Source organism: Falco biarmicus, chromosome 4 (genome assembly GCF_023638135.1).
Source record: "Falco biarmicus isolate bFalBia1 chromosome 4, bFalBia1.pri, whole genome shotgun sequence".
Classification (NCBI taxonomy): domain Eukaryota; kingdom Metazoa; phylum Chordata; class Aves; order Falconiformes; family Falconidae; genus Falco; species Falco biarmicus.
Window position 1 is genome coordinate 66209527 of NC_079291.1, and position 27876 is coordinate 66237402.

A 27876-nucleotide genomic window follows, 5' to 3' on the forward strand; every position below is an offset into this window, starting at 1 on the left:
TCTGGCTCAGATTTTACCCCCCAACCAAAAAAAAAAGACCATGAAACCCTCTCAAACCACTGCCATATTTTACACAGGCAAAACAAAGCCAGGGAGAAGGTGTGACCCCAGGATCTCTGTGAACCCCTGCCCCTGTGGGACAGGACCCCTGCAGCCCCAGTGTGCTGAACGGCCTCACTGCTGTTTCAGCAGGGACACGGCGGCTTTTGCAGGCTTTTTCAGAGGGAGCAGAACTCCTTCCAAAGCAGGAGCTGACATGCAGCGCTGCTTGTGTTTCAGCCCTTGGGGAGGCCTCTGTTGATGCTGTCTTGTGCCTTCGGCTTTAGCATGGATCGCTCAACCTGCCAGGCAGCAGAATTAGATAAAATGTTTGCTCTCCTGCACAGCTAAAATACAGTTGTGTCTATCCAGACCCATCTTCAGAGCTATCTCTGAGCCAGGGGATGGAATTTGCAAGCTGGGAGTGAGCAACTGCTCCGGAAAAGGCACCCCGAGTTGCCTGGGGGACCAGAGACATCTCAAAGGACATCGAAGGTCCCTGGGGCTGGCGGCAAGTGGACAGAGCAAGCTGAGAAGGGAAGGGGTACGGAGAAGTCCACAGAATTGGGAATGGAGGAACATGAGGACCTGTGGGGAGCTGAGAGCAAGGAAGGGATGTCCCAGAGAGTTGGAGAAGAATCCCAGAGAGGGAAAGGAGAGAGGGAAGGCAGGGAAGTGGCAAGGGGGCAGGAGGGGAGGCCCTGGTGCTGGTGTGGGGGTCACTGGTGCCTGCCCATGCCAGGCAGCAGTGCCCGGTGCTTGGTGAAGGGGCTTTGGCAGCAGTTCCCTCTGCACCTACCATAAATCTCAACATCATCGTAGATGTCAGCGTCCCTGTGAGGAAAAAGACGGGTTATTGTGAGCAGTCTGGTCTCCCATGTCTCCACCACCCCCCGACGCCGAGACAAGGGCCAGCTCCTGCTGCTGCATCTGTCATCTCTCCTCCAGCATCCACCGCGCAGCCCTGCCCGCTGCCTCCCAGCCTCACGCTCTCCCCATGGAGATGGGATCCCTTGGTGTGGGGTGACCGTGGCTCTGGCTGTGACAGTAGCCCACCCCAGGCTGCCAGGAGCCACAGACCCAGCCATGCGGAGGGGCAAGTGCTGGCCCATCCTGCTGTGCCACCGGCAGCATCTGAGCAGTGTCTGGGCAGGTCCCACGTGAGGGTCCGCAGCGTGGGGAGTGGTCGCAGTGCCCCAGGATGTTGCCCCCAGTGCCAGAACCATTCCTGACACCAGAAATGGCAGATCCCAAGCCCAGGGTAACTAGCTGGTGGTCAGTGCCTTGGCTGGATGGTTTTGAGGTGGCACTCAATGGCCAGGGTCGGTTCAGTGCCATGCACTCACTGGGGAATTGCTACAGCTCACGGAGTTGGGGGGAAGGGGCCAGGGAAGGGGTACTCACAGGTGTAGCATCACAGCCCGGGGCACGTACCCATCTGCAACAGAAGAGGAGAAGCACGTCGGGTCGTGCCAGGAGCTGAGACACAAATGGGGTCTCACCCCAGCACCCGCCCCTGCCCAGGACAGGCAGGTTCAGCAGCAGCTCATCCCCAGGGAGAGCTGCGAGCAAAGCAGGAGCTCAGCTCCGGGAAGGCGAGCTGGACCCTTGGGAGGAACCTGCGGGGGGCAAGGCAGGGAAAGAGCCTGCCAGGCTGGGCGGCAGCTGAGTGGGAAGAGCCCGATCCCCGTCTCTCTGCCTAGGGGATCTGCAGCCCGTTTCACCGGAGCATCCTTCGGGGCAAACGTGGCTTGTGGGCTCCGTGCCTGCAGCAAACCCTGCTGAGCTGGTGGCTGAGGGGCTCCGGGACCCGCAGAGGCTTTGAGCAGAGGGAGACGACCAGGCCAGCGAACAGCTAAACGGTGGGTGCCAAGCAGGAGGAAAAGCAGGACATTTGGGCAAGGAGCAGTAGGAATATTTGAGACCCAGGGTAAGTCAGGTCCCTCTGAACAGCAAGGGGATGTCTCCTGCTGTCTACCGGGGTAGAAACTCGATCCCAAAACTCTGTGTGCTGTGATCCCCCCTGTGGGCAAAGCCTCAGCCCCCCCCGCAAGACTTACACCTCCTCTGGCTGTTTCGGCAGAGGATTTGCTCCTGATTTGTAAACTGAATGACATCAAGAATTTCTCCTCGTCGCAGTGGCAGGTTCTTCCCTCCACCCCTCTTCTCTGTTGCTGCGGGGTCGACCATCATCCGAGTCAGGACGTTGATGTTTCCTTCGAACTGGAACACAAACAGCAGCGCTGCAGCTCAGCGGCTGCCCCAGGGGAGCGTGAGCCAGGCAGCTCCCACCACTCGCCCTTCTCGGAAGAAACAGATCCCTCTCCAGCCCGATGGTCCTGGGGACTGGTTTGATCTGGGGGTGTTGCAGTGGGGAACAGGGCAGATGTGACCTGGGTATGGGCTGGTCTCCGCAGAGCACAGCTCTTCCCTGCCAGTGCACTGCACCCTTCTCAGGAGGCGAGGGGGAGCTTGGAAGGGGAAGCAATTTGCTCATCGCTGCTCACCTTGAATTTCTTCTGAAACTCCCTGTCCGCCTTCTCTTCCTTCTTGCAGTCCTTGAGCGTCATCGGCTTCATTTTCCGGGAGACCTGGGCTTCTCTGCAGGGTCGTTGTGAGTCATGGGAAAACTCAGATGATGCCACGCGCTGCTGCCCCCCTTCCCCTTCTCCCCCCAGGGCTGCTGCCCCATCAGTTCTCCTGCACCAGCTCTGGGGGCTGCTGGGGCTCTCGGGCCAGGTTTAAACCTGCTGCTTGTGCTCTTCACCATGGACATTTCTATCACGAGCCCAGCAGAAACCATTAAACCACCAGCTTTTTCAAAGCAGGAAGGAGCCCTGGCCATTTTGGGACCCTTAGAAAGAGTAAAAACCCCCGTTACCTCTGCGCAGCTGCCAGCAAGGCAACACTGTTAGAAGCTTGACCGGCATCTCCACCTGTAAAACCAAACCCTGGGACAGAAGCTGCTGTGAGGTTGCTATAAGGTGTAGACACCCGCTGAGACCAGACACAAGACTGAAACAGCAGCAAAAGCTTTCTCCTCCTGGCCCCAAAGCTTGAGTTTGCCCCCTGAGCGTGTGTGGGGGGGGTGGGGATCAGGGTTTCCCATGCCCATTTACAAGGCAGCAGAGAAACCCATCTCCCTCCCGTGCATGGCAGCAGCGGGCTCAGTGTAGGCTCAGTGTCATCAGCACCTCGAGGCTCTCTGAGCTCACCCCAGCCAGAATCCCAGCCCTCCTGTACCCACCTTCTCCGGGGTGGCGATACACTGGTGGCTGGGATATGGGGGACAGCTGAAAGCCTTTGCCTCTCCCAAGCAGCCCAGCGGGCTCTACATCATCGTACAGCTCATCTTCATCCCTGCGACAAGGCAGAGAGCAATTAGCAAGCCCTGTTGCATCAACAGCACCGGGGGCCAAGGGCAGCATTGAGGCTGCCAGGACGGGGGGCAACAGGCAGTTGGGCCACCGGTGGGTTGGCCCCAGGTGTGGGACAGAGTGGGACAGCAGCTCCTCACAGGGCTCAGCACTGTGGCACAGCAGCCTGGCGTGCAGGATGACAGCAGCCAGACACGTGTCCCTTCTGACCCTGACCATTCTGCAATTCTGGGACCCTCTTGCTGTCCCCTCTTGTGCCTTTTCCACCGGGTTGGGACAGCCTGGAAGCCACCTGGAATAAAAGTGCTGCCTTGGTCCTTACCCCGTTACACTCGGAGCATCCTGCTGTGGGAACTGCATCAGGGCTGATGTAACGTACCCTCTTTTTTTACCTATGGTAAAAAGAGGAATGGAAGAGAGCAGTGAGGGATTATTTCACATTTTCTCCTCAACTCCATCACCCACTCTGAGGTCAGAGCCACCCTGAGCTAGATTTAGTGCAGAGGGATGCGGAGACATAAAACTGACTGCACAGCTGGATCCAGTGAGGAGTTTTTACTCCATGGCCCAGCTGGAGATTTTCTTCCCTCTCAGCACACTGGGGCACAGCCCATCAGGGAACTCACTGGGGACCTTTAATATCTATTTTCCCATTGCTACATCCCTAATGTTACTTTCTCCCTGGACCAGTGACAAAAGGAGAGGGGAAGAGGCCAAAATGGGTATTTTGAACGTGCTGAAAACCCAAAACTCCAGACCTGTACCACAATCAGGGCAAGCCCTGGGTATCTCCATGTGCATCTCCATCAGCCAGAACACGCTGCTGTACCCTGTATGATGGCCGGCACGTCTACATCTCTGCTAAGATCCCGTTATTTTTATCACCAGCCTCGTAGCTGTTACCAGCCTGGTCAACCAAGATCAACCAACAGCTGGCACGAAGATCCGCAGTACAACATTGCAGCTCTGCTGGGTTAGTGTACCAAGTAATGTGCAATCATACACCAGGCCCTAAAAATCAGGAGTTTGCCCTAAAAATTATCAAAACTAACCAAATCAGGGTGGGGGTGTAATTTCCACATGCTATGCCTATAAAAGCCCCTTCAGCACTACCAGCCTCCACCTCTCCATCAGCTCCCCCACTATTTCCATCTCCCAGAGCTCCAGGCTCTAACTGGGGAGGTTTTCCTTTCCCGGGGGACCTGCAGGCGCCTGTCCGTACCCAGCTGCGTGCTCCTTGGTGGCTCCGCGGCAGGACAGAGGGGTGTCCCAGGATGTGCAGCCACACCAAACTTCTCCAGATCAACAACAGGAGGGCGCCTGGGCTTGGCCGGCCTCACTCCCAGCACCTTGACGTGTGGCAAAGGCTTCCTGCGGGGCACAGCTGGGTGCCCCGTCCTGCGGGAGCTTCCCGCAGCATCCAGGGGGGCTGCAGCAGCGATGCCTTTGGCAGGAACCACTGGAGCACCCTTGTCTTTGGCCAGTGGCCATGTCTGCTGAGCTGGGTTTCTCTGGGGAGGATGGGAGGTGGCTCCCACCTCCTTGTTCAACGCATCTCCTCCTCCTGGCTTCGCAGGGGCTGAGTGGAAGCTGGCATCCTGAGAAATCCCTTTCTTCAGTCGCACCGTCCATCCCGGGGGCTCACAGATGGAACGAGGAGACGAATGCTGTCCCACACCCTGACCTTTACTGTGAGACGGAGGAGCCCTGCTGAAGTCCACCCTCCTTGTCCAGGGGGGCTCTGGAGGCAGCTCGCCCTTGGAGCCTGGCACTGGGCTCTGTCCCAGTGACATCGCAGGGGATGCTGCAGAGCGACTCTCCGGCCACCTGCCCGCTTCGGGGGAGTCTTTCCTGTTCCCTTGGAGCTTCGCCCGCAGGTGCCTCACCACGGCCTCTTTTTCCTCGAGGTGTGTCTGCAACCATTGAGAAAAGCTCTAGTGAAAACACCGTGGGGGAAAAGGAGTCAGCCCCGCCCCGGGGAATGCAATATTTTTTCAACATGGCTTTATACTAAGCCTCCTCCATGAAATGTGGTCTTTGCTCAAAGAACGTGTCTGAGAAAACAACACCAGGCTGCACCAGATCAGGAACAAGTCCCATCGCCATGAGGGCATCCAGGAGGCATTTCATGGAGTCCATTTTTTGCCCTGATGCTCCTTCGTTCACCACCAGGGACAAAACAGAGGGCTTGGATGAGGGATTATACTCTACTAGTAGCAAAGCTCCTGAGGGCAGAATTTGAGATCTAGAGGTTGCCCAGGGCTCAGATGGGAGCAACCTGCCTTGCCCTGGTCCTGGTTCCCATGAAATCCATGGTGAACCCGGGGCAGCTGGTCAGGAGTTGGTGGAGGAGACCCCACAGAGCCATCAGCATCCCTCCCTGGAGGAAAACCTGGGACGGCGCTGATGAAACTCATCCTACCAAAGCCTGCATGCAAAACTAACGGCCAAGCAGCAGCAGATCTGCCCTACTTTCGTGACCAGCACGTTTCCTGCGCTGCTCACACCGCGCACACGTGAACTGGGACGTGCTGCCCACAGCGCAGAGCTGCCCCTGTCTGCCCGAATGACCAAACCCCACCTTTTTCTGAAGCCTCCAGAGAAAGGCTGCCAGGAGGAAGCTGAATGACTTTTGGAAGAAGAGTGTCAGGTTTGAGGTAGGGCACCAAGCTCAGGTAGCGGGGATTTATATTCTTCCTAAGCTTCTCAGGTGGACCTTACAGGAGGGGAGGGATCATCTTACCCTCCGGGATCTTTCTCCCACCCCTTGTCCCTGGGCCACAGTGACCCTTTGCACCGGAGCTGGCTGCTCTGCTTCTCCTTGGCAAGCCATAGGCTTTGTGAAGTTCTCCTCCCTCTAGGACTGCAGTATGGGTTTGTGCTTGCGTAATTTTTTTTTTCTTTCACAACAGAAGGGCTAGTATGCAAAGAAGCTAGCGCAATAATTTTAGATATAAGCGCTCTAATGGATATATACCTAAATAAGTGCAAGTTCCCCTTGCATCCCCGGGCACTCACCCCAATATCCCCAGTAAATGCTGCAAATGCAGCACTCTGACCATAGCCTGTGGTAAAGCACCACCAATTTGCTGTTTCCTGTACACCAGGCAGTGGGGTTCTCACCTAACTAGCAATAACAAAGCAGCTTTTTCCGGAGTCTCAAACATGCTGCTGGGATTTTTGGTACCCAAATGATTCAGAGGTTTGTAACCATCAATTTTGGAGCCGTTCCGTCAGCTGGGACGTGCCCAGAGCCCTCAGGTGTCCCTGTGGGACACAGCACTGCTGCCACCAGGATCAGTTCCAGGATTTTTGCATTGGTGGGTGCTCTCCTGGAGGCAGCAGCAGCAGCAGCGGGTGGCCTCCTCCTCTTTCACACAGGTTTATATCCACCCAGCAAGTGTTGCACTGAGCCCAGGAACTGGTCAGAGACCTCTGAAGCTCCAACCAGCTCAGATGTACCAGAGGACTTGGTCTTCCAGGAGGAGCAAGGGAGACCCTTGCAGGACCCAGCCCCTCGCAAGGACACTGCCAAAGCCCTTCCAAGCAGGAGACATGGCTTCACACCCCACACCCTGTCCCCAGGTCCAGCACAAGCCAGGTTCTTACTCACCATTTTCCAGCAGCGGATGCTTTCCTACGTGCTCACCTCCTTTCTAAGGGCCACCGGTGGTACCCCAGCAGGACCCGTGCCAGGCGAGCCTCTCTGAAGTCTCCCTCCTCTGAAACCAGAAGCTCTTTCCTAACGGTCGGTGAGAAGCTGCGTGCAACACCAGGAAGTCCCTGTAGCCTGACCACAAAACAGAATGAGGACAAGGAGGACGAGGAGGAGAAGGAGGAGGAGGAGGAGGAGGGGGTGCAGCTCTTGGTGCACCATGAGCTTGGACTCTGCTGCTGTTGGGAAGCTTGGAGCCCACTAAGCCCTGCTGCCCCAAAGAGTGTCACCCAGAAAAGAGCCTGGGGTTTGGGGAGTATCAAAAGCGTCAAGGGTGAGCGTCGGGAGGACGGGGACAGGCTGTTTCAGTGGTGTCCAGCGACCAGACAAGGCACAACGGGCACAAACTGTGACACAAGAAGTTCCATCTCAAGATGAGGAAGAACTTCTTTACCTTGAGGGTGATGGAGCACTGGGAGAGGCTGTGGCATCTCCTTCTCTGGAGATGTTCAAACCCTGCCTGGCTGTGCAGCCTACTCTGGGAGAGCTGCTGGACTGGGTGGTCTCCAGAGGTCCCTTCCCACCCCAACTGGTCTGTCATCCTGTGGTCCAGTGGCCAACGTGACCCTGCCGCAGGTCAGGTCTTCAGAGCCCCGTGGGACCCACAGAGGGTGGAGGCAACTTGTGGTGGTTGCACAGCAAAACCAGCGTGGCCGCACACACGGTGCTTCGCCGGAGCGTGGGAGGGCAGCGGTGGGGGGCACGGCTTTCGGCGTACCCCAGCCCGGCTGGTATTTGCCCCGTGGCAAAGCCCAACTCTGCTGGGAAGCAGGGAAGCCTCCGCAGGTCCTGGTGGCACCGCTTGTCACCTCGGGGGGAGATCCGAGAGGTCAGGCCAGGCGCCGTGGCAGGGATGCTCTGCCCAGCGACGGGTGGGTGCTGGTGTCCCAGCCCCATGGCAGCATGTGTCCCCCAGCAGCGTGTCCCCCCAGCCCTGTGCGGGGCTGTCCTCCCATGTCCCCCAGCCCTGCAGGGCTCTGTGCCATCAGCAGCGTGTCCCCTCAACCCCCAGCAGCGTGTCCCCCCAGCCCTGCGGGGGGCTATCCCCCCATGTCCCCCCAGCAACAGCGTGTCCCCCCAGCCTTGCTGAGGGCTGGTGTGTCCCCTCATTCCTGCAGGGGGCTGTCCCCCCAGCGGCATGTCCCCCCAGCCCTGCGGGGGGCTATCCCCCCATGTCCCCCCAGCAGCGTGTCCCCCCAGCCCTGCCGGGGGCTGTCACCCCAGCATCGTGTCCCCCAGCCCTGCGGGGGGCTGTCCCCCCGGTGGTGCCCGCAGCGGCTGCTGCCTGCGGAGGACACGGGCAAGGCCGGGCCGGGGACGCCTTGGCCAAGCGTGGCGGTGCCCGGGGGTCCTGCGGGGGGCGGGGGGCACCGGAGGGTTTGATCCCACCAGCTGGAGGGGGGATGGAGGGGGGGTCGCTGCCGCCGGGGGGGCAGAGCCCTGTTCGGGGGGAGAGGGCGGCCGAGAGCCGGGCCGGGGGCACACGGGGCGGCGGGGAGGCCCCACAGGCGGCCGGGGGAAGGACGGGGCCGGCGGGGAGCCCCGGGGCCGTGTCTGCGGGCGGGGGGCGCCGTCTAGGGTGTCCTGGGATCCCCGGGCCCGCGGGTGGGACGGGGGCGGCAGGGCCGTTCCTGCGGTGCCCCCCGACCCCCGCCAGCCCCGGGCCCCGCCGTGCGGAGGCTCCGCCGCGGCCCCCTCGGCCCGGCCCCTCCCCGCGGCGGCCCGGCGCAGGCGCGGCGCTGGGGCGGGATGGCGGCGGCCGGGCCGGTGGCGGGCGCGGAGGTGCCGGGGCCGGGCCCGGGGGAGGAGGCGGCGGGCGCGGGGCCGCCATGCCCGGGGCCGGCCCGCCTGGCGCGGCTGCCGCTGGCGCGGGTGAAGGCGCTGGTGAAGGCGGACCCGGACGTCAGCCTGGCCAGCCAGGAGGCCGTCTTCGTCCTGGCGCGGGCCACGGTGAGGGGCGGCGGCGGCCTGCGGGAGCCCCGGGAGCCGCAGCCCGCGGCGCTGCTTCGCTCTTAGAACCGGCGCTTGGCGGGGGCTTAGCCCGGAGGGCGCGGCGGGCCCCGCTCCAGGCGCACGGTAGCCCCTGCCGGGCCGGGCCCGCCGGCTGGAGGGCGGGGAGGGGCCGGCGGCGGTGGCCGGGGCCCGCCGGGGGGCCGTAACGGGGCCGTGACGGGGCTGCCCTCCATCGGGGGGGCTCCCGCTGCGCGGGCCGGGGGCGCTGGCTGGGCTGGGCTGGCCCGGCCGTCGTGTGAGGCCCCGTGCGGCTCTGCGGCACCTCCCGGCGGCCAGGGCTGGGCACCGGCGGGGCAGCGCCGGCGGCTGGGCTCGGGCTGCGGGGCACCACCGGGTGGCGCTGGGCACCGGCTGCTGGGTGCCACCGGCTGCTGGGTGCCACCGGCTGCTGCTGGGCAGTGGCTGCTGGGTGCCACCGGCTGCTGCTGGGCAGTGGCTGCTGGGTGCCACCGGCTGGTGCTGGGCAGTGGCTGCTGGGTGCCACCGGCTGGTGCTGGGCAGTGGCTGCTGGGTACCACTGGCTGGTGCTGGGTACCACCGGCTAGTGCTGAGCTCAGGCTGCTGGGCACCAGCTGGTGCTGGGCTTGGGCTGGTGCTGGGCTTGGGTTGCTGGGCTTCAGTGACTGGGCACCACTGGCTGGTGCGGGGCACCATCTGCTGGGCACCACCGGCTGCTGGGCTTAGGCTGCTGGGCACCAGCTGATGCTGGGCTTGGGCTGGTGCTGAGCTCCAGTTGCTGCTGGGCTCCAGTGACTGGGCACCACCAGCTGGTGCTGGGCACCACCGGCTGGTGCTGGGCACCACCGGCTGGTGCTGGGCACTGTCTGCTGGGCACTGGCCAATGCTGGGCACCACTGGCTGGTGCTGGGTACCACTGGCTGGTGCTGGGCTCAGGCTGCTGGGCACCAGCTGGTGCTGAATTCCAGTTGCTGCTGGGCTCAGGTTGCTGGGCTTCAGTGACTGGGCACCACCAGCTGCTGGGCACCTGCTCCCCACTGCTGAGCACCCACCGCGTGGCACGGATGCCGGTTGTGCTCAGTCCGCTCCATCCTGAGCTGAGCATAGGGCACCCTTCTTCCTTCAGAAGATGCCGTGGGAGCAGCTGGTGTGCAGCCAGCCTCCCAGCCCTGTGCAGGGAACCCCCTGTGTGCGACACACTCGGGGCCTTCTCCTGTTGCTTCTCATGTGCACCGCTGTCCGACGATCGCATTTGTTATTCTTAGAGCAATTTATTGGGAAGGGGAAATTTTAAGGTGGAGGTTCTGGTTTCATGCCAAAGTCGTGCAGGACCTTTCCTCAGGGTGTTCTCTCCTCCTTTTCTCATCCCCTGTGTGAAACACTTCTTTTTGCCTTGCAGGAGTTGTTTGTTGAAACCATAGCCAAGGATGCGTACGTGTACGCTCAGCAAGGAAAAAGGAAAACTCTGCAGAGAAAAGACCTGGGTATGAGGCATGTTTTGTGCTATCCTTAGCAAAGTGTTGCAGTGATGGAGGATTTTCCCACCTGTCCCGGTGGGATGAAGCAATCATAGGTGCTTCTCTTTTTCTGAAGATGGGAGAGAAAAACTTCTCTTCTACCAAATATTATGCTAATAATTTCACACACAGGCTCCAAGCCAAGTAAACCTCTTTGAAATCCATTGCTGTACTGTGATGTAATTTCAGATGCACATGCAAATATGGAGTTGGTTTATCCATGTTAATTGTTTTCAATTTGCTTTGCAGATAATGCCATTGAAGCTATTGATGAATTTGCTTTTTTGGAAGGTGAGTTTCTACTTGGTTTCACTTGGTTTCAGTATTTTCTGTAATCTTTTTGGGAGAGAAAGAACTTAACCATCTGCAGAGGCCACTGTTTCCGCATCTTTAATGATGTAACTTGTTATGCCCCTCTCTGAATGGTGAAACACAAATCCAAGTGGACCCTGAGACACATACAATACTTTTTAGCTAGATTTGGTTTTACTTGCATGTGATTTGCTTAAACTTGAAAAAAAGTTACTGCATATTCCTTTGGCAGCTTGTAAACACGTTTCATTTGTCCACATAACTGCATTTCTAATTGCTGAGACTAATTTTTTTTTTTTTCCTTTTCCATTTTTAGGTACTTTGGACTGAGGTGGACAGAGATGGAGCTCTCTGGAGAAAGAAACTGAGGAGATGGACATGGAGTGGAAAACAGGACACTGAGAGTTTGAAAATAGTTCCTGGAATTGAGACACTGAAATGACAACCATAATATTTTGTATAAAGTTTAAGTTGTTGTAAGTTCTTTATTTAAAAGGCAGATTTTTTTTCATAAATATTTTGTATGTCACTTAGCTGTGCCCTGCCGCCACGGTGCAGACTGCTCTCCAGCTTTGGCCAGGTCACACGGCAGTTGCTCGGAGTAGTTGTCCCTGCCTCTCCAGGTACTCTGCAGCACCACAGAGCTCGGAATGGAGAGTAGCTTGGCTCAGGTGCCCAGGCATGGTGAAATGTTTTTTTTTATGGAAATGTATTTTCTTTGTATATGTTTGTTTCTTGGCCAAACACAATTAAATTTTTTATTATTTTTTTTGTTGAACAGCTGTGCTGATTTCTCCTGTGCTGCTGGGATGAAGGGGATGGTGTTCCTGTAGCGCTGCGGTAAATGGCATAGTTTTGAAAGGATGCCTTCTAATAGCATTTTGCTTTCGCTAATTGTGTCCTCAAGGCATCTATCCCAGTGAAGCCCTGTTGTCCTCCAGGAACTATGAGCTCCAGGCTTTTTCCTAGGGGTGTACAGCTTCCATAAATCTCTGTGATTGCTGCACCTGTAAGTAGTTGTAACCAAAAAAACCCACCACCCAGCCTCGACCCAAACCCCTATTTCAAATACCAGAGTGGTGTCAGGTGCCTTATGCTGCCATCACTGTTCTCTTGTGCACTTTCATTCCTCAGTCTGGCAAAAAACCAAAAAAATTTCCCTGGGAACTGGATCGGTTCCCTGCCACGTGCACTTGGCCAAGGTGGTGCAGAGATCCTCACTTCTGTAATTCAGAGGCATGGGCAGCAAGCATCCAGGACATCCCGCTGCCCTCGGCAGGCACAGCTGAGCCCCTTGCATCACCCGAGCACCATCTGTGCCTCTGCTGTTTCCAGGATTTTGGTGGGGGGGCTAGCACTTCCCTGCGTGTATTTGACAAGCTAGAAGGAAAGATGGTTCCTCTTGGCTCCAGGACTCAAGTCACATTGAAAAGAAGCAAAAACAGAGCAGCAGCCTCTCCGTCTCGGTGTGGTTGTGGGGAATATGCCGACATTGCTGGTGTGAGTCCTACCCTGTTGCCATCTTTATCAAAGAGCCAGCTTTGTTTCAGCTTTAGTGTCCCGAGGGCAACAAAAGGGGGCTGTCCCTAGATAAAAAGGCCATTGAATGCAATGAATGAGTTTGAAGGATGAAGGTTCCTTTCAAATGAGGGGACTTAAAAGTGACTCCAAACTGAATTAGTTTGAAAGTGGTGGGAAGAACAAAGACCCCCTGGGAGCTTCCCCAGGCTGGGAGCAAAAGCTCTCAAGAAACGCTTTGAAGTTTGCTGGAGGTCTGATCCCTGTAGACATGTTGTGGGAGGATGCCATCACTGCTCAGGCTGCTTAGGTGTTTGCTCAGATCGCAATCTGAAGACATTTGCTGGCTATATGTGAACCGGTTTGTCGCTGAGCCCTTCACCTGGTGGCCCGCTGAAGGAGGACCTGGTATTAGTATCAGAGATACTGGAGGTCTTTTTGTGTCTCCCAAGGTGCAGTATGCAGGACCCACTAGCTGTCGTCTTCTTCGTCTTCTTTGCTGGGCTCTTGCGTGCTCCCATCTTTGCCAGTAAGTTCCTTTTTCCCTCTCGTTGTCTTCAATGCTGCTTTGGCCTCTTTCATAGGAGAGAAAAGGGCTCGTGTGGGTGTGTAGTGCATGGCTGTGCACGGGCTTCATTCCTATCTGATGCTTCTGTACAGACATGGTGTGTGCTTTCTGCAGTTCTTCGCTGTAAGCAGCACCGAGGGTTGTCTGCACTCAGCAAACAGGTTTTTTATGTTTGATGATGCGGGGTTTGTCTCGGGGGAAGCTGCTGTGCAGAAATCTTTGGGGAGTTCAGTGCCCTTGAGCTGCTCTGTGCTGTGTGTGATCGCTCCTCTTACCCGAGCTCCCGTTGCAGTAATGTGGAAGTAGCAGAGAGCAGGGGACTGATGTCCTAAGATAAAACACCGCTAACCACAACGTTTTCTTGGAGTAATTAAGCAGCTAGGTGTTTAGCCAGGTCTGAGAGGTCAAATGGGTCATGTCCCTTTATAAGGACTCTAAATCTCTCCCTTATACTGGAGCAGTTTGGTTCAGGACAGCAGGTGGCTGGAGACTGGTGCTTGGTGCTCAGCGCCTCCTCTCCGCTCCAGCAGGAAAGGTGGTGAGTTACAACTGGGGTGACACTGGGCTCGGTGGTTTGTGACCGCAGGTGTCGATGCTGACGGCAGAGGGGACGAGCAAGGGAACCTGTTTGCAGAGAGGGGCTGCTGCAGGAGGCAGAGCCATTTCCTCCACGTTGGGCATGGTGAGTCCCCCCTTTGCCCCCAAGAAACCTGCATCCTTTAACCTTCCCCACTCACATCCTGCTCATCATCCCTCCCGTATTCCTTTTATGTTGAAATTATCCTAGTGACTTCTCCCTCAGGGGATTAAGGACAGGAAAATACCATGAGGACTCGTCACCCAGATAATCCCAACACCTCAAGCATTTTTTGGTAGCATAGGGACTGATGGGCAGCCTGGCCCCTAGGTCTGTGCGCCTGCAGAAAGGAGGTTGCATTTTCTGTACCGGTGTGCTGGCAGGGGGGTTATGTTTGTAGTCTGTGTTCGCCTCCGTTTGGCACTGCATAAATTCAGGACTACTGCAGGCTTTTGCTTCCCAGGATTAACGTTGGAAGGGCTGTCAGCAAGACGGTAGGGCAACCCGACTTTACCGTGCAGAGAAAGTAGAAAATAGCTCCGTTTGTTCACCAGAAAAAAAAAAAAAAAAATCTGTGGCCTTCAGGACTAGCCTCTGGTCTCGGTTCCCCTTGTAGCGGCAGTAAGGCTACATAAGATGAGCTTCAGCTGGTTTTAGCACCGATATGTGAAAATGGCTTTAAACTGTATAGCTGAAAGTCTGAGGTTTCTTAGGTTCAGTGCACGAGAGCAGTATTTGCACATATTTAGCTTTTGTTGTTTACAAAATATCAGGTTCTTGTGTGAACAGTAGGAATTATAAAATGATCGTATCCAAATTAAGAACTGTCACGAGCAATGACAGCTCATCATCTCCAGAGGAGACAACTTCCCAAGAGTAAATAATGATGAAAATAGTAAAAGTAGGAATAGATAGCGATAAAAATAATAAACACAGCCTGTATTGCTGCGGGGATGGGAGGGCAGGGGTTACCAGTGTCTCCAGCTGGCAAGTGTCCTTTGCAAAGTGACCAGTGGAGCATTCACAGGGATCACCACCTGGGAATGGCTGATACGCTGCAAATTGCTACCTGGCTTGCTGCTCACTTGTTTCCCTGGGCAAAGCAATCCTGGGGCAGCTAGCGGCGGCTACAACCCATGTCTGAGTTTAGAACGTCCCTACACTTCCTGGTGTCCCTACATACTCCCTGGTGTTGCGCAGCATGGTGATGGGGGCTGCCTCTCGCACTGACACTGAAGATGAGGTTTGAAATCAATGCGAAATCAAAGTTTTGGGGCCCACACTGGGTCTGCAACTCCACCAGGTGAAAGCAGATGAATTATAGTGGTGCTGAACTACTCAATGGGCACTTTTAAGGCCAATATTCTTCCCTGTTATACGATAAAAGGAGGTTTTACATCAGTCAGTCCTTTGAGCATGGACGGTACTGTTGGGGAAGAATAGCTCATTTTAGAAGGATTTCCAGAAGAAACAGCCATCAGCCAATAACCACGATATTTTGCAAACTCAAAATACAGCAGAATAAACCAATGTAAACCTGGATGTCACGGTCCTGTCTCCCATTCCCACCTTCCCATCCTCTGCCCGCAGGGCTAATGTGGCAGTGCCGCAGCTTTGGGGAGCTGTGAGATGGGAATTTGGGGGTGGGGTGGGGGAGTGCAGGTTCGTTTTCAGCTCAAGCAGCCCCACGAAGAGGTTCCTTTGGGCGAGGAGAGCTGGGTTTCTCTTTCTCTTTCTGTCCTGGATCCACCCTGAACCCGCTGGGTGCTCAGGCTTGTCCAGTACCTTCAAGGTCTGCAGTTCAGTGACAGCTGAGCATTTGCATTTTCCTTTTGTTAATCAATGTATTCATCTATTCTCACCCCACCCTTCACGAGCTCACTAAAAAAAGTTAAATTGATGGTTTCCTAGGGTAGATTTAATTGCATTCTTTATATTCTGTAGAACACTTACCAGTCTGTTATGAAATGTTTTACTTCTGATCTGCAAGTGCAGTAGTGGTGTCTGCAGCACTAGCTTTCCTTCTGGGATTTCCACAGGTGCTCAGGCTGAAGGAATCTCTTTCCCAGGCAGAATTCCCAGGGGTGGACCCTGTATTTTTATTCAGTATTTGTGTTGTACTTGGCCCTGGTTTCAGCTTGGGCCTCCCCAGCATCACACAATTAGGGAGGAGTAATCGTTTTGTTAATCTCATGTCCCACAGATGTCTCTGGCAGTCCTGTCAGTGTGGACGTTGGAAAGTGCCGGTCCAGCTGCTCATCCCAGCAGATCAGCTCCCTCAACCCCAGCCTCCTGGAGCTCTCCAGACACTCTTCCATGCTTGATTTCCTTCGAAGCAAGAAGGTGAGAAAAGTATGTTTGTGTCATCCCCATGGCAGGAGCAGTTGGGTCTGGGTGAATGTCATACACTGCTGCCTGGGGTTGTGATTTTATACGTGTTTTAAAATACCTGGTTTGGGCTTCTGCATTGCAGAAAACCCATCACTGAGCCTCTTGTCCTCATTAGCCAGCAAGCAGTGGATTATTCAGGCTAGACAAATGGAAACTATCCAGCCGTACTGGATGCCTTGTGTCAGAGGAAGGGCCAGAATTGAGCTGAAGGGCTATTACAGCACTTACCCAGCTGCTCCAGGCAGCATCCAAGTGCATTTCTGTCCTCTACCAGCCCAGCAGCAGGACCAACTCTTTCAGCCACATCTGCTGTATGTGAGAGCTGGTGTCCTGTATGTAGAAAGGTTGGAGGCATTTTTCTGCCTGGCTGAACAAAACTGGCAGGATCTGTGATTTTCTGATGAGTGTCTGGCCTTCGGGGTGCTTATGTCTTTCCGTTATCACGTCCCCTGTGTCACTGCTGGGAGGGACTAGAAGGAGCCTGTGCACCTGGGGACGTGGCTATGCGCAGGTTGCGATGCTTTTATCCCGGGAGAGCTGACATTGCTTGAAGTCCCATCTCCACCAGGATAACTAAACCTGGAGAGGGAATGAAAACAAGCTCTGCAGGGTGCTGCATGTGTGTGTCCTGTGAGTGTTCACCTGGGGGACTGTAACTGAAAAATGTTGTTGCCACTTGTCCCACTGTTGTCACCACTGGTGCAATGTCTTCCAGGCAGGCAAGGCGCACGTTTGTTCCTCAGAGCTGTCGTCATGCTGACCCCTCCGATCAGGAGCCTGGGGTGGAACGAGGACTGTTTAGCCAGAACAGTTCAACTGATTGTAGCAGGGGTTTAGGGAATAAAGTCTCTGGTGTGTCGCTGGGAAGGGCAGCACCGCTGCGCTGCCGTGTGGGGAGGAAGGAGTAAAAGCTGAGTCAGTTCTAGATCAGAAGGGGTTTTCACCCAGGAGCTGATGCTGGAGGTTGTGGCATGTTTTTACCAGTGTATATGCCACTTGTGCTCTTCTGTGCAGCTGCAGATCAGGCGCCCCAACTCACTGCTGCGGCTGGGAGCCCCACGATCCTGCCCTGGGGGTTCCTGCTGCGAGCCCACCCACGTGCACATGGAGCGACTCCTGCTCTTGGAAGGTGTTCGGGAGGTAGAGGTGGTCGACGGCTGTCACTGCAGCATGTGCCCTGAGGAATGTCTTCGCCTCCCAGCTGTGAAAACCTTCTTTCCAGACTCTCCCTGGGAAGTCACGATCGATGTGGGGAAATGCTCTGATCCAGCCTACAGTGCAGGTATGGGAATGATGGAGTGTGGGGAAATGCTCTGATCCAAGTTACAGTGCAGGTGTGGGAACGATGGAGTGTGGGGAAATGCTCTGATCCAGCCTACAGTGCAGGTGTGGGAACGATGGAGTGTGGGGAAATGCTCTGATCCAAGTTACAGTGCAGGTGAGGGAACGATGGAGTGTGGGGAAATGCTCTGATCCAAGTTACAGTGCAGGTGAGGGAACGATGGAGTGTGGGGAAATGCTCTGATCCAAGTTACAGTGCAGGTGAGGGAACGATGGAGTGTGGGGAAATGCTCTGATCCAAGTTACAGTGCAGGTGAGGGAACGATGGAGTGTGGGGAAATGCTCTGATCCAAGTTACAGTGCAGGTGAGGGAACGATGGAGTGTGGGGAAATGCTCTGATCCAAGTTACAGTGCAGGTGAGGGAACGATGGAGTGTGGGGAAATGCTCTGATCCAAGTTACAGTGCAGGTGAGGGAACGATGGAGTGTGGGGAAATGCTCTGATCCAGCCTACAGTGCAGGTGAGGGAACGATGGAGTGTGGGGAAATGCTCTGATCCAGCCTACAGTGCAGGTGTGGGAACGATGGAGTGTGGGGAAATGCTCTGATCCAGCCTACAGTGCAGGTGAGGGAACGATGGAGTGTGGGGAAATGCTCTGATCCAGCCTACAGTGCAGGTGAGGGAACGATGGAGTGTGGGGAAATGCTCTGATCCAGCCTACAGTGCAGGTGTGGGAACGATGGAGTGTGGGGAAATGCTCTGATCCAAGTTACAGTGCAGGTGAGGGAACGATGGAGTGCAGCTGTGGGAATGATGGAGTGCAGGTGTGGGAACGATGGAGAGCTCCCCTCCCTCCAGGAATATGGGGACGAGCCCTTCTGTGTCACCAGCACCCACATCAGAGCTCGGAGCGTGACCTAACAACCCTTGGGTCTGCTACACAAACCCTCTTTGCCTTTGGGTGGGAATGGGATTGTATTTTTTCCTGTCAGGATTTGGGTTTTCTTTTCCCTTCCGTTGCCAGGCCCTTACATCCGCAGGTGAAATGGTATTTCTGTGCCCCTGTGCATGGTGTGAGGATGGAAATACAACCACCTCGTGTTAGGGGAAAGCATCCTCTAACCAGAGATCGTAGAATCAATGTGACCCAGGCTGGGAGGGACCTTGGGGGTCTCCACTCCAACCCTTCCACTCAAAGCAAGAACAACCTGATGGTAAAAGCTCTACTGGAAACAGCCCACACAGCAACCATGAAACACTGGAGTGTGAAATGCCCTTTTATCTCAGCCCCAGTGAACCACACTGATGTTTCAGAAATCAATCAGAAATGAACACTCCAAACTAAATCATTCCAGACGGGTCAAAACCTTCTAGTGGGATAAAGCTGAACTGGTTCCTCCTGAACTGGTGTGCTGCTGTTTGAGTCCACACATCAAATAACCGAAGAGTCACATCGGTGAAGTTGAACCAATCTGTTTTTATCAGAATGAAAAGTCACCTTTTATTGGTTCATTGACATTGAATGAACAATTCATTCAAAAAAAAATGATTTTCCAGCACCGCTTGATAAAATCAGTTCTCCTGGACTTTGTTGATGTCATTTTATTGGCATTTCTGCATCTAAACCCGCCCCCTTAGAACCTTCCCGGCAGCTGGGGTGCCACAGCTGTACAACAGCCACTAGAGAGGGACAGAGACCAGTGGGAGTCTTGAGGTGGAAAACAGCAAAGAGGCCTGAGCTAGAGGGGCTGGGGAAGCCGGGTGGGTGGCAGGGAAAATAAAAAAGCCCAAGGGGCTCTGCTTGTGTGTGCCATCCTCCGAGAGAGAGCGGCTGGGCACCGGCACCAGTGCTCCCGCAGCTTGTGTCACCCCGCCGCCAGGCACACAGCAAGTGGAAAAGAAAATTAGGCAGCGTGAAGTGCTTTTTTCCCGAGGTGGGAGAATCAGCATTTACTTCCCAGATGGGTGAGGAGAAGGTGCTGGGCCATGCTGTTGTCCCCCCCCCCCCCCCCGGGGTGGCTAATGGATGGTGGCTCACACAGTGATAATGGGCCAGGGCTGGGAAATGTGGACTCAGCCCCAGCTTTGCCTCTGCCCTCCCTTGGGTCTCAGCACTTTCCTTCTAGATTTTCCCTTGGAAAGTCAGGCTGACACTTTCAGTGTCCTGTTAAAGACTGGCGATGTCGGAGGAGCCAGAGGGCTGGAGGAGGATGTTTAAATCTCACCCAGAAATACTGGCTTCCAGAAATCTGTGGTCATTTTGTGTCCTCCTCTTAAGGCATCCCAGAGACGTTTGCTTTCAGAAAATGCTTTTCCCTCCCCTGCAAACACAGCCCCATCCTGGAACAAAGAAATGTCCAGCAGCTGATGAAGTAGCTGGGAGTGAGCAGGAAACTCTCAGGACCATTTTAAAGCCAGGAACCAAACACAAATCCTGAAGGATCCGCACCCAAGGGCTGGGACAGGGAGAGACCAGGTCCTGTTTAGAACCCAAACCCAAGACTGACTTAACCATTGACTTAACCATCCTTCTTCCCCTCCTCTAGCTCGTGCAGTAGAGATTTTAACCCGAATTTAATTGGAGAGACTTAGGGAAGCTGTTTCTTTCTGCACAGCACGTGTTCAAACTGAGCCAGGCAGGTCAGCCTGTGCCTGTTTCCTTCCAGCTAGATTTGGGTTACTGCTGGGATGCTTCTGTCCCTGAGGACCTGCCTGGCCCAGAGGGACCTGCCACTGTCACAGCATGTCCTGGTATGGGTGGGAAATGCAAAGGTGCAGGCTTTTGGTGTGTGCACCCAAAGCCCCCCTTTGCCCTGCTCTCTGCGTGGCTTCCTTAACCAGGCTAGGGCTGTCGCATCCAAACAGAACGGGGCTTTGGCGCTGCACGTTTTTCATTGAGTTAACGCTTGGATAGGGAAAGCAAAGGCAAAGCAGGACTTGGTCCTGCAGCCCCAGAAGCGGGGCCATCGCCTGCCTTCCCTTTCCTCCCCCCTTGTCCCTTCCTCCTTCCCACGGCGTGGGTAGGGCAGACGGAATAACGCGGGCTGATGCGGGGAGATGCTGCCTCCATCCCAGCTCTGGCAGGTTCATCTGCTTGCATGGAGAGCCGAGAGCCCAGCCCAAAGCAAATCCTTGGAGGTGCCCAGGGGAATACACCTCCAGGAGAGCTGGTGATACCGGCTCCAGCACCCGAGAAGCCTGTGCGGGGCACAGGCCCCCTCGCAAACCTGAATGCCGAATGAGTAAATGTTAAATAATGTTCCCCAGCTCCCTGGTGTGAGAGCATGTCACTGGAAAAAGTGCTGCCATGAATATTTTATGTTCAAAGACCTTTTTTTCTCAAAGATAACATGTAATAGCTCAGGCCATCTCCCCAGAGATGGGGCTTTCACAGGGTCAGGTCTGGGACTCACAATTTGCACCCAGAATAACCTCTCTTTGCCCTCTGGTCTGAAACTGAGATGGAGGAACCAAACCTACTGCTGAGTCCCTGAGCTGGTGAAGGAATAAGCCCCAGACTCCCAGCTGGGGACCCTCACACAGAAAACAGCACTTCCCACGCCGGGTGCTGGATGCTGGAGCCTGATGCTGCGTCTGTGCCACATGGCAGACCCCCGGAGAAGATGCTGCAGCCATAGATGCACCCCCAGATTAAATTTCTTTCTCATTTCCTTCCAGATGGACTTTTCTGCATGCCCACAAAGTTCAGCGCTGCTCTAGTCAAAACCCCACAAGGTGGGGAGATGGTTCAGATGCTGGAGAACTGCGAAATGAAGGAAAAATGCTATCGCGTTTCCCAGGTGGAATATTATTATGAAATCGTGCACAGCTCTGCAGGACGCAGGGAGGAACGGCTCAAGGTTGGTTTCCCGCGGCTTGGCCTCCTCTCTGGAGGATGCTCTGGCATGGGCAGCTTCACCCTGGAGAGCTAAGCACACCCTGGCAACAAACTAGTGGTAAAAATCTCGTATTTGTATTATCTTATGCTATAAAATGTATTTTACCACCACTGATTTGTGTATGCACCAGTGCCGTGAAGTAACAAATGGCCTTTTCTTTGGGGTGAGTCTTGCTTTAAAAAATAATTAAGGGAGCAGCGAGATACTTATTTAAAAAATTCTTTGATCTTTAAGTGTATCTTAAGCTCACCTTCAGTGGAGGCTCTGCTCTCTACTTTAACATACCTTTGCAGACAGGGACCTCTGACTCAAAAAATACTGGTGTGCCCCCAAAGTACTGCTCCTTACCCAAAGTACTTCTTCTTGCAAGTTTTGCCTTGCTGCTGCCCTTTCTCAGGGGGGTGCGTTCAGCCTGAGGATGGAGGGTGGGTGGAGGGCACGGTGAGCGGTGAGCGGTCCCCTGGTGTGTCCCCAGTGAGGTGCTGCAGGGGATTTTCATGCTTTTGTTTTGCAAATCTTTGCAGGAAATTGATGTGGGAAGGTGCTTGGGCAGCTGCTCCTGGGGGGATCCCTGCCTGCTTAGGTAAGCACAGCTGCCAGGATCCGGCTGGTCTCATTCCTGGGCACATCTGCTGTTTAGCAGATGTATATCTATCTATCTATCTATCTATCTATCTCACACAATCTGCTATTCAGAGGCTGTTCCCATTCCTCCCTAGGACTGCATCTGCTGCTCCCAGGGCAGGACCCGGGGGGATGCCACAGGAGCGGGTTTTGGGTAACACCCACAGCTCACCCTCTGGGCTCTGTCTAACCGTGTAGGAACAAAGCTGAACCAGAGCAGCGTTTGGAGTGGTGCTGCCACCGCACACTGCTCTGCTGCTTCAAGGGATCAAGATTCACCTGCTGGCGAGGATGCCAAATTTGGCCCACTGGGCAGCTGGTTATAGAGCATGTGGTCCCCCCGTGATATCAGACACAGAAGGGTCCTGACAGTGGCTTTCTCCAGCCTGGGATATGCCATTCCTGATGGCAATGCAGTGGGGTGGGAGGAGGAGGAGGAGGGGGATGCTCTGAGACAGGCTGAGTCCAGACAGTTGCTTCAGGCCCGGAGGGGCAGCACTTTGCGTTGCTTGCAGACACAAAAATGTGGCGAATGCAAAGGGAAGCAAACGAAACCACAAAGCAAGTCATCATCCCTGCTTTGCACAGGCAGAGAGGGAGGAGACAGTTCAGCACTTTACACCATGAGTAAGGAATAAATGTGCCAGAAGAAAGCTGCCTCTCTTCTCCCCCCCCAACCCGCCTCTGGGCATCTGCCCTTTTTTGCAGGTGGTGACCCGCAGGGATGTGGGGGGCCGGGGATGTACTGGGTTTGTCTCTAACTGCAGGGAGTCCCAAGGCAGAGAGAAATGTCTGGTGTGGGCAGAAGCTGCCTCCAGCCGCTGCGTCCCTCACCAGTACGATGTACACACGTTCTGGAGCCGCCGAGACCGCGTCCGCACCGTCGTTGCCATCCGACAGTGCAAGTGCAGGGGGTAGCGGGCCTGGGGCTACTGCAAGACCCCTGCCAGACTGTCTGTAGTATATGTAAATGAGAGAAGGGTATTTTTTGAATAAAAGCTATTTTAAACAGCACTTGTATAAATGAACCCTCTAGAAAATGTTTCACAGCTTGTAAAATAAACATCGTGGGCAATTCGCAGCTCCTTGGGGCTCAGCTGGGCAGCCCCATGCCCCCCCCCCCTCCATCTGCCCAGGCATTCCAGGGGGATGTGGTGTGCGGGGTGGCACAGGCTCGGCTGCTCCCATTTACAAAATGTGGAGCCGGAGTGGGAGAGGAGAGGGAAAAGGGCAGGCATGTCCCTTTGCAGGCAGCCCCAGTTATCCTGTGGGACACCCGCGTGCTGGGAAGAGGAAGGAAAGGATCCAGAGGATACAAATAATTTCCTCCATCCATCAACTCAAGGCTGTCATTGCCTCCCTCCCTAGGCTGGATAATGAACAGCCCTTTCACCCGCCAAGCAATGGCTTAGAATAAATTATATACACAACTGGGCAAGGAGCCTTCAGCTTGTCTCCTGTCGCGTTGTCCTGGCAGTGCTTTGGTGCAGTGCCGGTCCCACACCATCCTGTCTCTGTGCCAAGCCTCTCACAGAGTTTGTACCTCTGAGCCTCATTCACAGCAGGGTTCCCTGTTCCCTGTGAGATCCAACAGGCTTTGCTAACTCTGGCTCTTTTTATCTGGCTGGTATTGTATAATGCTATTTTTTTCCATTAAGTCGTGTGGCATTAAAACAAATATTAAATGTAAAGTGTACAAGTGCATTGTGTCAACACGTCTGCCTTCACCAACCTGATTTCTCCGTCACTGGGGAACAAGAGCAAAAAAACTGGCTTTTATCCCATCATCTGGAGTCCGTAGGGTTCTTGTGGCATTTCATTAATATTGAACATTCAGGAATTGGCAGCAAATGCTTTTTAATGCCCAGGAAGCCAATCGGCTATTTTTTAAATGAAAAAAAAAAGTTTAATTTCGGTTTGGTTCCTCCTGCTGCTGAGTTATTGCCCCGGCCCAAGAACTGGCAGCGCTGTGGAAGGATGCTGCAGCCACCGGCACTGCTGGGTCTCTGCTGGAAGCCTACTCTGCACCGCAGTCCCAGCACCCTGGGCTCCCCTGCTGCATGGGTGGGACATGGGACATGGGACTGGGACGTGCACCCTGGGCTCCCCTGCTGCATGGGTGGGACATGGGACTGGGATGCGCACCCTGGGCTCCCCTGCTGCATGGGAGGGACATGGGACATGGGACTGGGACGTGCACCCTGGGCTCCCCTGCTGCATGGGTGGGACATGGGACATGGGACCTGCAGCCTGGGCTGCCCCTGCCGCATGAGGGGTCCCTGGGCACCCACCACTCACGCTTCACAGGGACATTGGATGGGGACAACACCAAGCCCCCTGATGTTCCTCACCCCTGGCAGTGGCCAGGGCGTGGGACAGGGTGAGGTGCTGCAGCAGGACAGGGATGGGGAGGGGATGCTGGTCCAGCCTGCCTGGCTCTCAGAGAGGCCGCATTCCTCCACACAAAGGTCCTCCTGTTTGTCCCGCTAATGCCATCATTAAAAACCAGTTAGCCTCCTACAGAGAGCAAACGCAGCCCAGCCAGGGCCTTGTGGAGGGGCTGCGTGGCCCCAGACCCCTGTGTGCCCTGCCAGCCCTGGGGAGGCTGGGGTGAGCCCTCCTCCGCTCCCCGCTTGTGTACTGGGGCTAATTGGTGCAGGTGCACAGGAGCCCAGCTTTGCACCTTGTTAGCATGGCAATTAGCATTCTTTACCCTCCTGATTGCTCTTGTGCATATTTTCCCTCCAATCCATCTTTCCAGCAAGGTATAAATCCAGCGCTGGGGTGGCAGGGGGGAGTCGAGCTGGGGCAGGGACACCAGAGCCATGCTGGGGACAATCCTGCTGCTGCTGGCCCTGGCCAAGCCGGCGTGCCCGAGCCCGGCCGGTGCCGCGAGCCAGCGGGCTGAGGCACTGAAGAGGCTCCTGGAGGTCTTTGGCATGGAAGACCCTCCGCCCACCCCGGCTCACGTCAAGCAGCCACCCCAGTACATGGTGGATCTATTTAACACCGTCGCCAACGCAGACGGTGTCACCAAGAACCCTGACATCCTGGAGGGCAACACGGTCCGCAGCTTCTTGGATAAAGGTAACGGGGGGGGCGCGATGCCAGGGATGGGGCGGTGGGAAGGGGCCGAGCATGGCTGGCAGAGGCGCTGCCCCCAGTTTGAGTCCACGTCTCAACGCATCCCTCCCTCCAGCCCACGGCGACAAGATGCGGTTCCTCTTCGCCCTCTCCAGCGTGGCCAAGAACGAGAAGATCCTGACGGCCGAGCTGCATCTTTTCCGGCTCTGGCCGAGGGCGGCCGATGGGCCCAGGAGGCACCACTTCTGCCAGGTGAGGAGGGGGCTGGAACGGGAGGGGGATGGGGACGGGGACGGGAGGGGGGATGTGCCCCAGCCTGTGCCCAGGGGTGCCACTGCAGCACGGCACGGCACGGCTCGGTGCAATCCATCCGGCAGCGTCGCGTGTTGCACAGAGAATCCCCAACGATTTAACTGTGGCAGGTTCTGAGGCACCGTCCTGATCTGTGCCCTGACCTGGCCAAGGCACAAACCCTGGTGACACCTCCGCCACCTCCCACCGCTTGTTCCCCAGTCCCTGTCCAGGGGCTTTCCCCCTCGGGCAGGACACACTGATGGCAGGACACACTGGTGGCAGGGTGCTGGTGGCAGGGCACTGGTGGCAGGATGCTGGTGGCAGGACACGCTGGTGGCAGGACACGCTGGTGGCAGGGTGCTGGTGGCAGGGTGCTGGTGGCAGGACGCACTGCTGGCAGGACACACTGCTGGCAGGACACTGGTGGCAGGGCACTGATGGCAGGGCACGCTGGTGACAGGGCACGCTGGTGGCAGGACACGCTGGTGGCAGGGCATGCTGGTGGCAGGACATGCTGGTGGCAGGGCACTGGTGGCAGGACACTAGTGGCAGGGCGCTGGTGGAAGGATGCTGGTGGCAGGACACGCTGGTGGCAGGACACGTTGGTGGCAGGGTGCTGCTGGCAGGACGCATTGGTGGCAGGACGCATTGGTGGCAGGACACACTGGTGGCAGGGCGCTGGTGGAAGGATGCCGGTGGCAGGACACGCTGGTGGCAGGGCACGCTGGTGGCAGGACACACTGGTGGCAGGGCGCTGGTGGCAGCCACCCTTTGCTTCCTTCCCCAGGTCAGCATCTACCAGGTGCTGGCGCAGAGCCAGCCGGATGCTCCGGGCGGGAAGAAGCTGCTGGCAGCCCGGCTGGTCTCGCTGCAGGGCGCGGGCTGGGAGGTCTTCGCCATCACGCAGGCGGTGAGTTGCTCTTCCCCCAATTCGGGGGGCACTGAAGGAACCCTGGGGGGGTTGCATGCCGGAGCTTTTCTTAACCCATTTCCCCCCCCAGCAGCCTGTCAGGTTCCAATGCGTTTTCCTGTCTCTGCAGCAATGGGGGGACACAGCCCCTGGGAGGGGGGGTCAGAACCTGCCAAGAGCCCCGGGGTCTGCTCCGTCCTGCCCCGGGCTGCTCCCGCTGCTCCGCAGGTAGCGCTGGTGCTGGCTCCTGCCTCAGCATCCCCTGTGTGCAGCCCCGGAGCAGCACGGCCCCTTCCCACGGCTGGCAGATGGACCATGGCCACGGGGGTCTGGTTCTGGGGGCCATGGGGACACCGGTGCGGTACCTGTCCCAGCCTGTGGCTCCACGGTGATGCCGGTTTGGTTCCCTAGGTTCGCGACTGGACCGAAGATGAAAGCAGCAACCAGGGGTTGGTGGTAACAGTCCAGGGCCTGGGTGGGAGCTCGCTTGACCCCCCACCGCTGCAGTTCGCGTCGGGCAGGGACCACCACGAGAGCAAGAAGCCCATGTTGGTCCTGTTCACGGACGACGGGCGCCGGGGAGCATCCCTGCCCGTGGCTGGCTTCCCAGGTGGGTCCCACAGCGCTGGCACAGGCCCCTCGGTGCTGCCATCCCCTTGCCCCTGGGGTGCTGGGGGGCTCCCTGAGCGAGGGCTCCTTCCAAAGCTCCTTCTCCAGCCAGAGAGAGGGGCTGTCCCCTCTCTGGTTTGGTTGGTGTGGGGGTGCAGGCTTGTGGATGCACATCTGGGTCTTGCTTGTGGATGCACATCTGGGTCTTGCTTGTGGATGCACATCTGGGTCTTGCTTGCCCTGATGAGTGCAGCTGTGGGGTTGTCACCTCCTGGTGGCTCTGCCCAGGCTGGTGACAGGCTGTGCCCAAAGCTGCTGCCCCAGCCGACTGCAGACAGAACCCAAGGGAAGGGGTGGCCGGGGGGGGGGGGGGCTGCACCACATTCCCCCCCCTCCCAGGCTGGCGCAGTGGGTAACAGTATCAGATGCTCCATTCCAGCAGATTCACCGCCCCAGGCTCCCGCTCTCCCCGCGGCGATGTCGGTGCCCAGGCCGGGGGGGCCACGCAGCACGCGCTCACTGGACCGCCTGCAGCCCTGCCAGCGGCACCCCTTGTCCGTGGACTTCGAGGAGATCGGCTGGTCCGGCTGGGTGATCTCGCCGCGGGGGTACAACGCCTACCACTGCAAGGGCTCCTGCCCCTTCCCGCTGGGCGAGAACATGCGGCCCACGAACCATGCCACCGTGCAGTCCATCATCAACGCCCTCAAGCTGAGCGAGGGCGTCAGCAGCCCCTGCTGCGTGCCCGACAAGCTCTACTCCATCAACCTCCTCTACTTCGATGACGACGAGAACGTGGTGCTCAAGCAGTACGACGACATGGTGGCCGGGAGCTGTGGCTGCCACTGAGGCAGGAGGAGCGGGAAGGTGACAACGCCGCGGTGGTGGAGGATGCTCCTGCTCCCTCCAGAGCATCTCCGCGGGGGGCTCTGTCCCACAAAACCCTCTGGAAGAGCCCAGGGCGAGCAAAGCAAGGGGGTACCCAGCTCTGCTCCGGGTGGCCTCAGGTCCCCACCATGCCCAGGGGACAAGCTCTGACTAAATCGACCCAGGGCCACAGCTCCCTTTTGGGGTGCCCTGTGCAGGGGGGCAGGTCCCCTGCCCCACGCAGAGCCTTCCCGCAAGCTGTACTATATGTATATAGCAAAAGCACTAATATATGACAGAAACCGCCTGTACAGTGTCCTGT

General features: G+C 56.5%; 4 protein-coding genes across 13 annotated transcripts; 3 read left to right on the forward strand and 1 right to left on the reverse strand.

Annotated features, from left to right (window-relative positions):
- Positions 1-51: 51 nt before the first annotated feature.
- Positions 52-7702, reverse strand: PRAM1 (PML-RARA regulated adaptor molecule 1). Of its 3 annotated transcripts, XM_056335350.1 has the most exons (11): positions 7526-7702; positions 7030-7206; positions 4639-5329; positions 3739-3808; positions 3287-3399; positions 2921-2990; positions 2547-2640; positions 2100-2262; positions 1444-1477; positions 839-873; positions 52-341 (listed from the first exon to the last, which is right to left on the reverse strand). In XM_056335350.1, the coding sequence occupies exons 2-11, from the start codon at positions 7030-7032 to the stop codon at positions 337-339; spliced, it is 1278 nt and encodes a 425-aa protein (XP_056191325.1). In that variant the 5' UTR covers positions 7033-7206; positions 7526-7702; the 3' UTR covers positions 52-336. The 3 variants fall into 3 exon arrangements, with proteins under 3 accessions (XP_056191325.1, XP_056191326.1, XP_056191324.1); XM_056335351.1 differs by having other exon boundaries at positions 2921-2975; positions 7030-7702; XM_056335349.1 differs by having other exon boundaries at positions 7030-7702.
- Positions 7703-8847: 1145 nt separating this feature from the next.
- Positions 8848-11709, forward strand: POLE4 (DNA polymerase epsilon 4, accessory subunit). Its single transcript, XM_056335369.1, has 4 exons — positions 8848-9081; positions 10502-10586; positions 10869-10910; positions 11248-11709. Exons 1-4 carry the CDS (start codon positions 8881-8883, stop codon positions 11259-11261), a joined length of 342 nt encoding a protein of 113 aa, XP_056191344.1. The 5' UTR covers positions 8848-8880; the 3' UTR covers positions 11262-11709.
- Positions 11531-23481, forward strand: LOC130147741 (uncharacterized). Of its 8 annotated transcripts, none has more exons than XM_056335361.1 (9): positions 11531-11610; positions 11713-11771; positions 12902-12978; positions 13604-13699; positions 15798-15937; positions 17000-17267; positions 20946-21127; positions 21691-21749; positions 22558-23481. In XM_056335361.1, exons 3-9 carry the CDS (start codon positions 12909-12911, stop codon positions 22706-22708), a joined length of 966 nt encoding a protein of 321 aa, XP_056191336.1. In that variant the 5' UTR covers positions 11531-11610; positions 11713-11771; positions 12902-12908; the 3' UTR covers positions 22709-23481. The 8 variants fall into 8 exon arrangements, 7 of the variants coding, with proteins under 7 accessions (XP_056191336.1, XP_056191339.1, XP_056191334.1 ...); XM_056335364.1 differs by having other exon boundaries at positions 11540-11610; positions 12908-12978; XM_056335359.1 differs by lacking the exon at positions 11531-11610 and adding an exon at positions 12066-12431 and having other exon boundaries at positions 11713-11940.
- Positions 23482-24522: 1041 nt separating this feature from the next.
- Positions 24523-27536, forward strand: LOC130147740 (bone morphogenetic protein 2-like). The gene is made up of 5 exons (XM_056335357.1): positions 24523-24877; positions 24990-25126; positions 25956-26078; positions 26490-26688; positions 27130-27536. Exons 1-5 carry the CDS (start codon positions 24616-24618, stop codon positions 27534-27536), a joined length of 1128 nt encoding a protein of 375 aa, XP_056191332.1. The 5' UTR covers positions 24523-24615.
- The last annotated feature ends 340 nt before the right edge of the window (positions 27537-27876 follow it).

Bases quoted from the DNA above. Each gene is read 5' to 3' on its own strand.
- POLE4 (XM_056335369.1), top strand. From the start codon at position 8,881: ATGGCGGCGGCCGGGCCGGTGGCGGGCGCGGAGGTGCCGGGGCCGGGC. The intron at 9,082-10,501 runs GTGAGGGGCGGC...TTTGCCTTGCAG, and splicing joins TCGTCCTGGCGCGGGCCACG to GAGTTGTTTGTTGAAACCAT. The intron at 10,587-10,868 runs GTATGAGGCATG...TTTGCTTTGCAG, and splicing joins TCTGCAGAGAAAAGACCTGG to ATAATGCCATTGAAGCTATT.
- PRAM1 (XM_056335350.1), bottom strand. The intron at 3,809-4,638 runs GTACGGACAGGC...TTTTTACCATAG, and splicing joins ACCAAGGAGCACGCAGCTGG to GTAAAAAAAGAGGGTACGTT. The intron at 1,478-2,099 runs GTAAGTCTTGCG...CTTCTGTTGCAG, and splicing joins CCGAAACAGCCAGAGGAGGT to ATGGGTACGTGCCCCGGGCT.
- LOC130147740 (XM_056335357.1), top strand. From the start codon at position 24,616: ATGCTGGGGACAATCCTGCTGCTGCTGGCCCTGGCCAAGCCGGCGTGC. The intron at 24,878-24,989 runs GTAACGGGGGGG...CCCTCCCTCCAG, and splicing joins CCGCAGCTTCTTGGATAAAG to CCCACGGCGACAAGATGCGG. The intron at 26,079-26,489 runs GTGAGTTGCTCT...TTGGTTCCCTAG, and splicing joins TCTTCGCCATCACGCAGGCG to GTTCGCGACTGGACCGAAGA.
- LOC130147741 (XM_056335358.1), top strand. The intron at 21,128-21,690 runs GTTGGTTTCCCG...AAATCTTTGCAG, and splicing joins GCAGGGAGGAACGGCTCAAG to GAAATTGATGTGGGAAGGTG. The intron at 21,750-22,557 runs GTAAGCACAGCT...CTCTAACTGCAG, and splicing joins GGGGATCCCTGCCTGCTTAG to GGAGTCCCAAGGCAGAGAGA.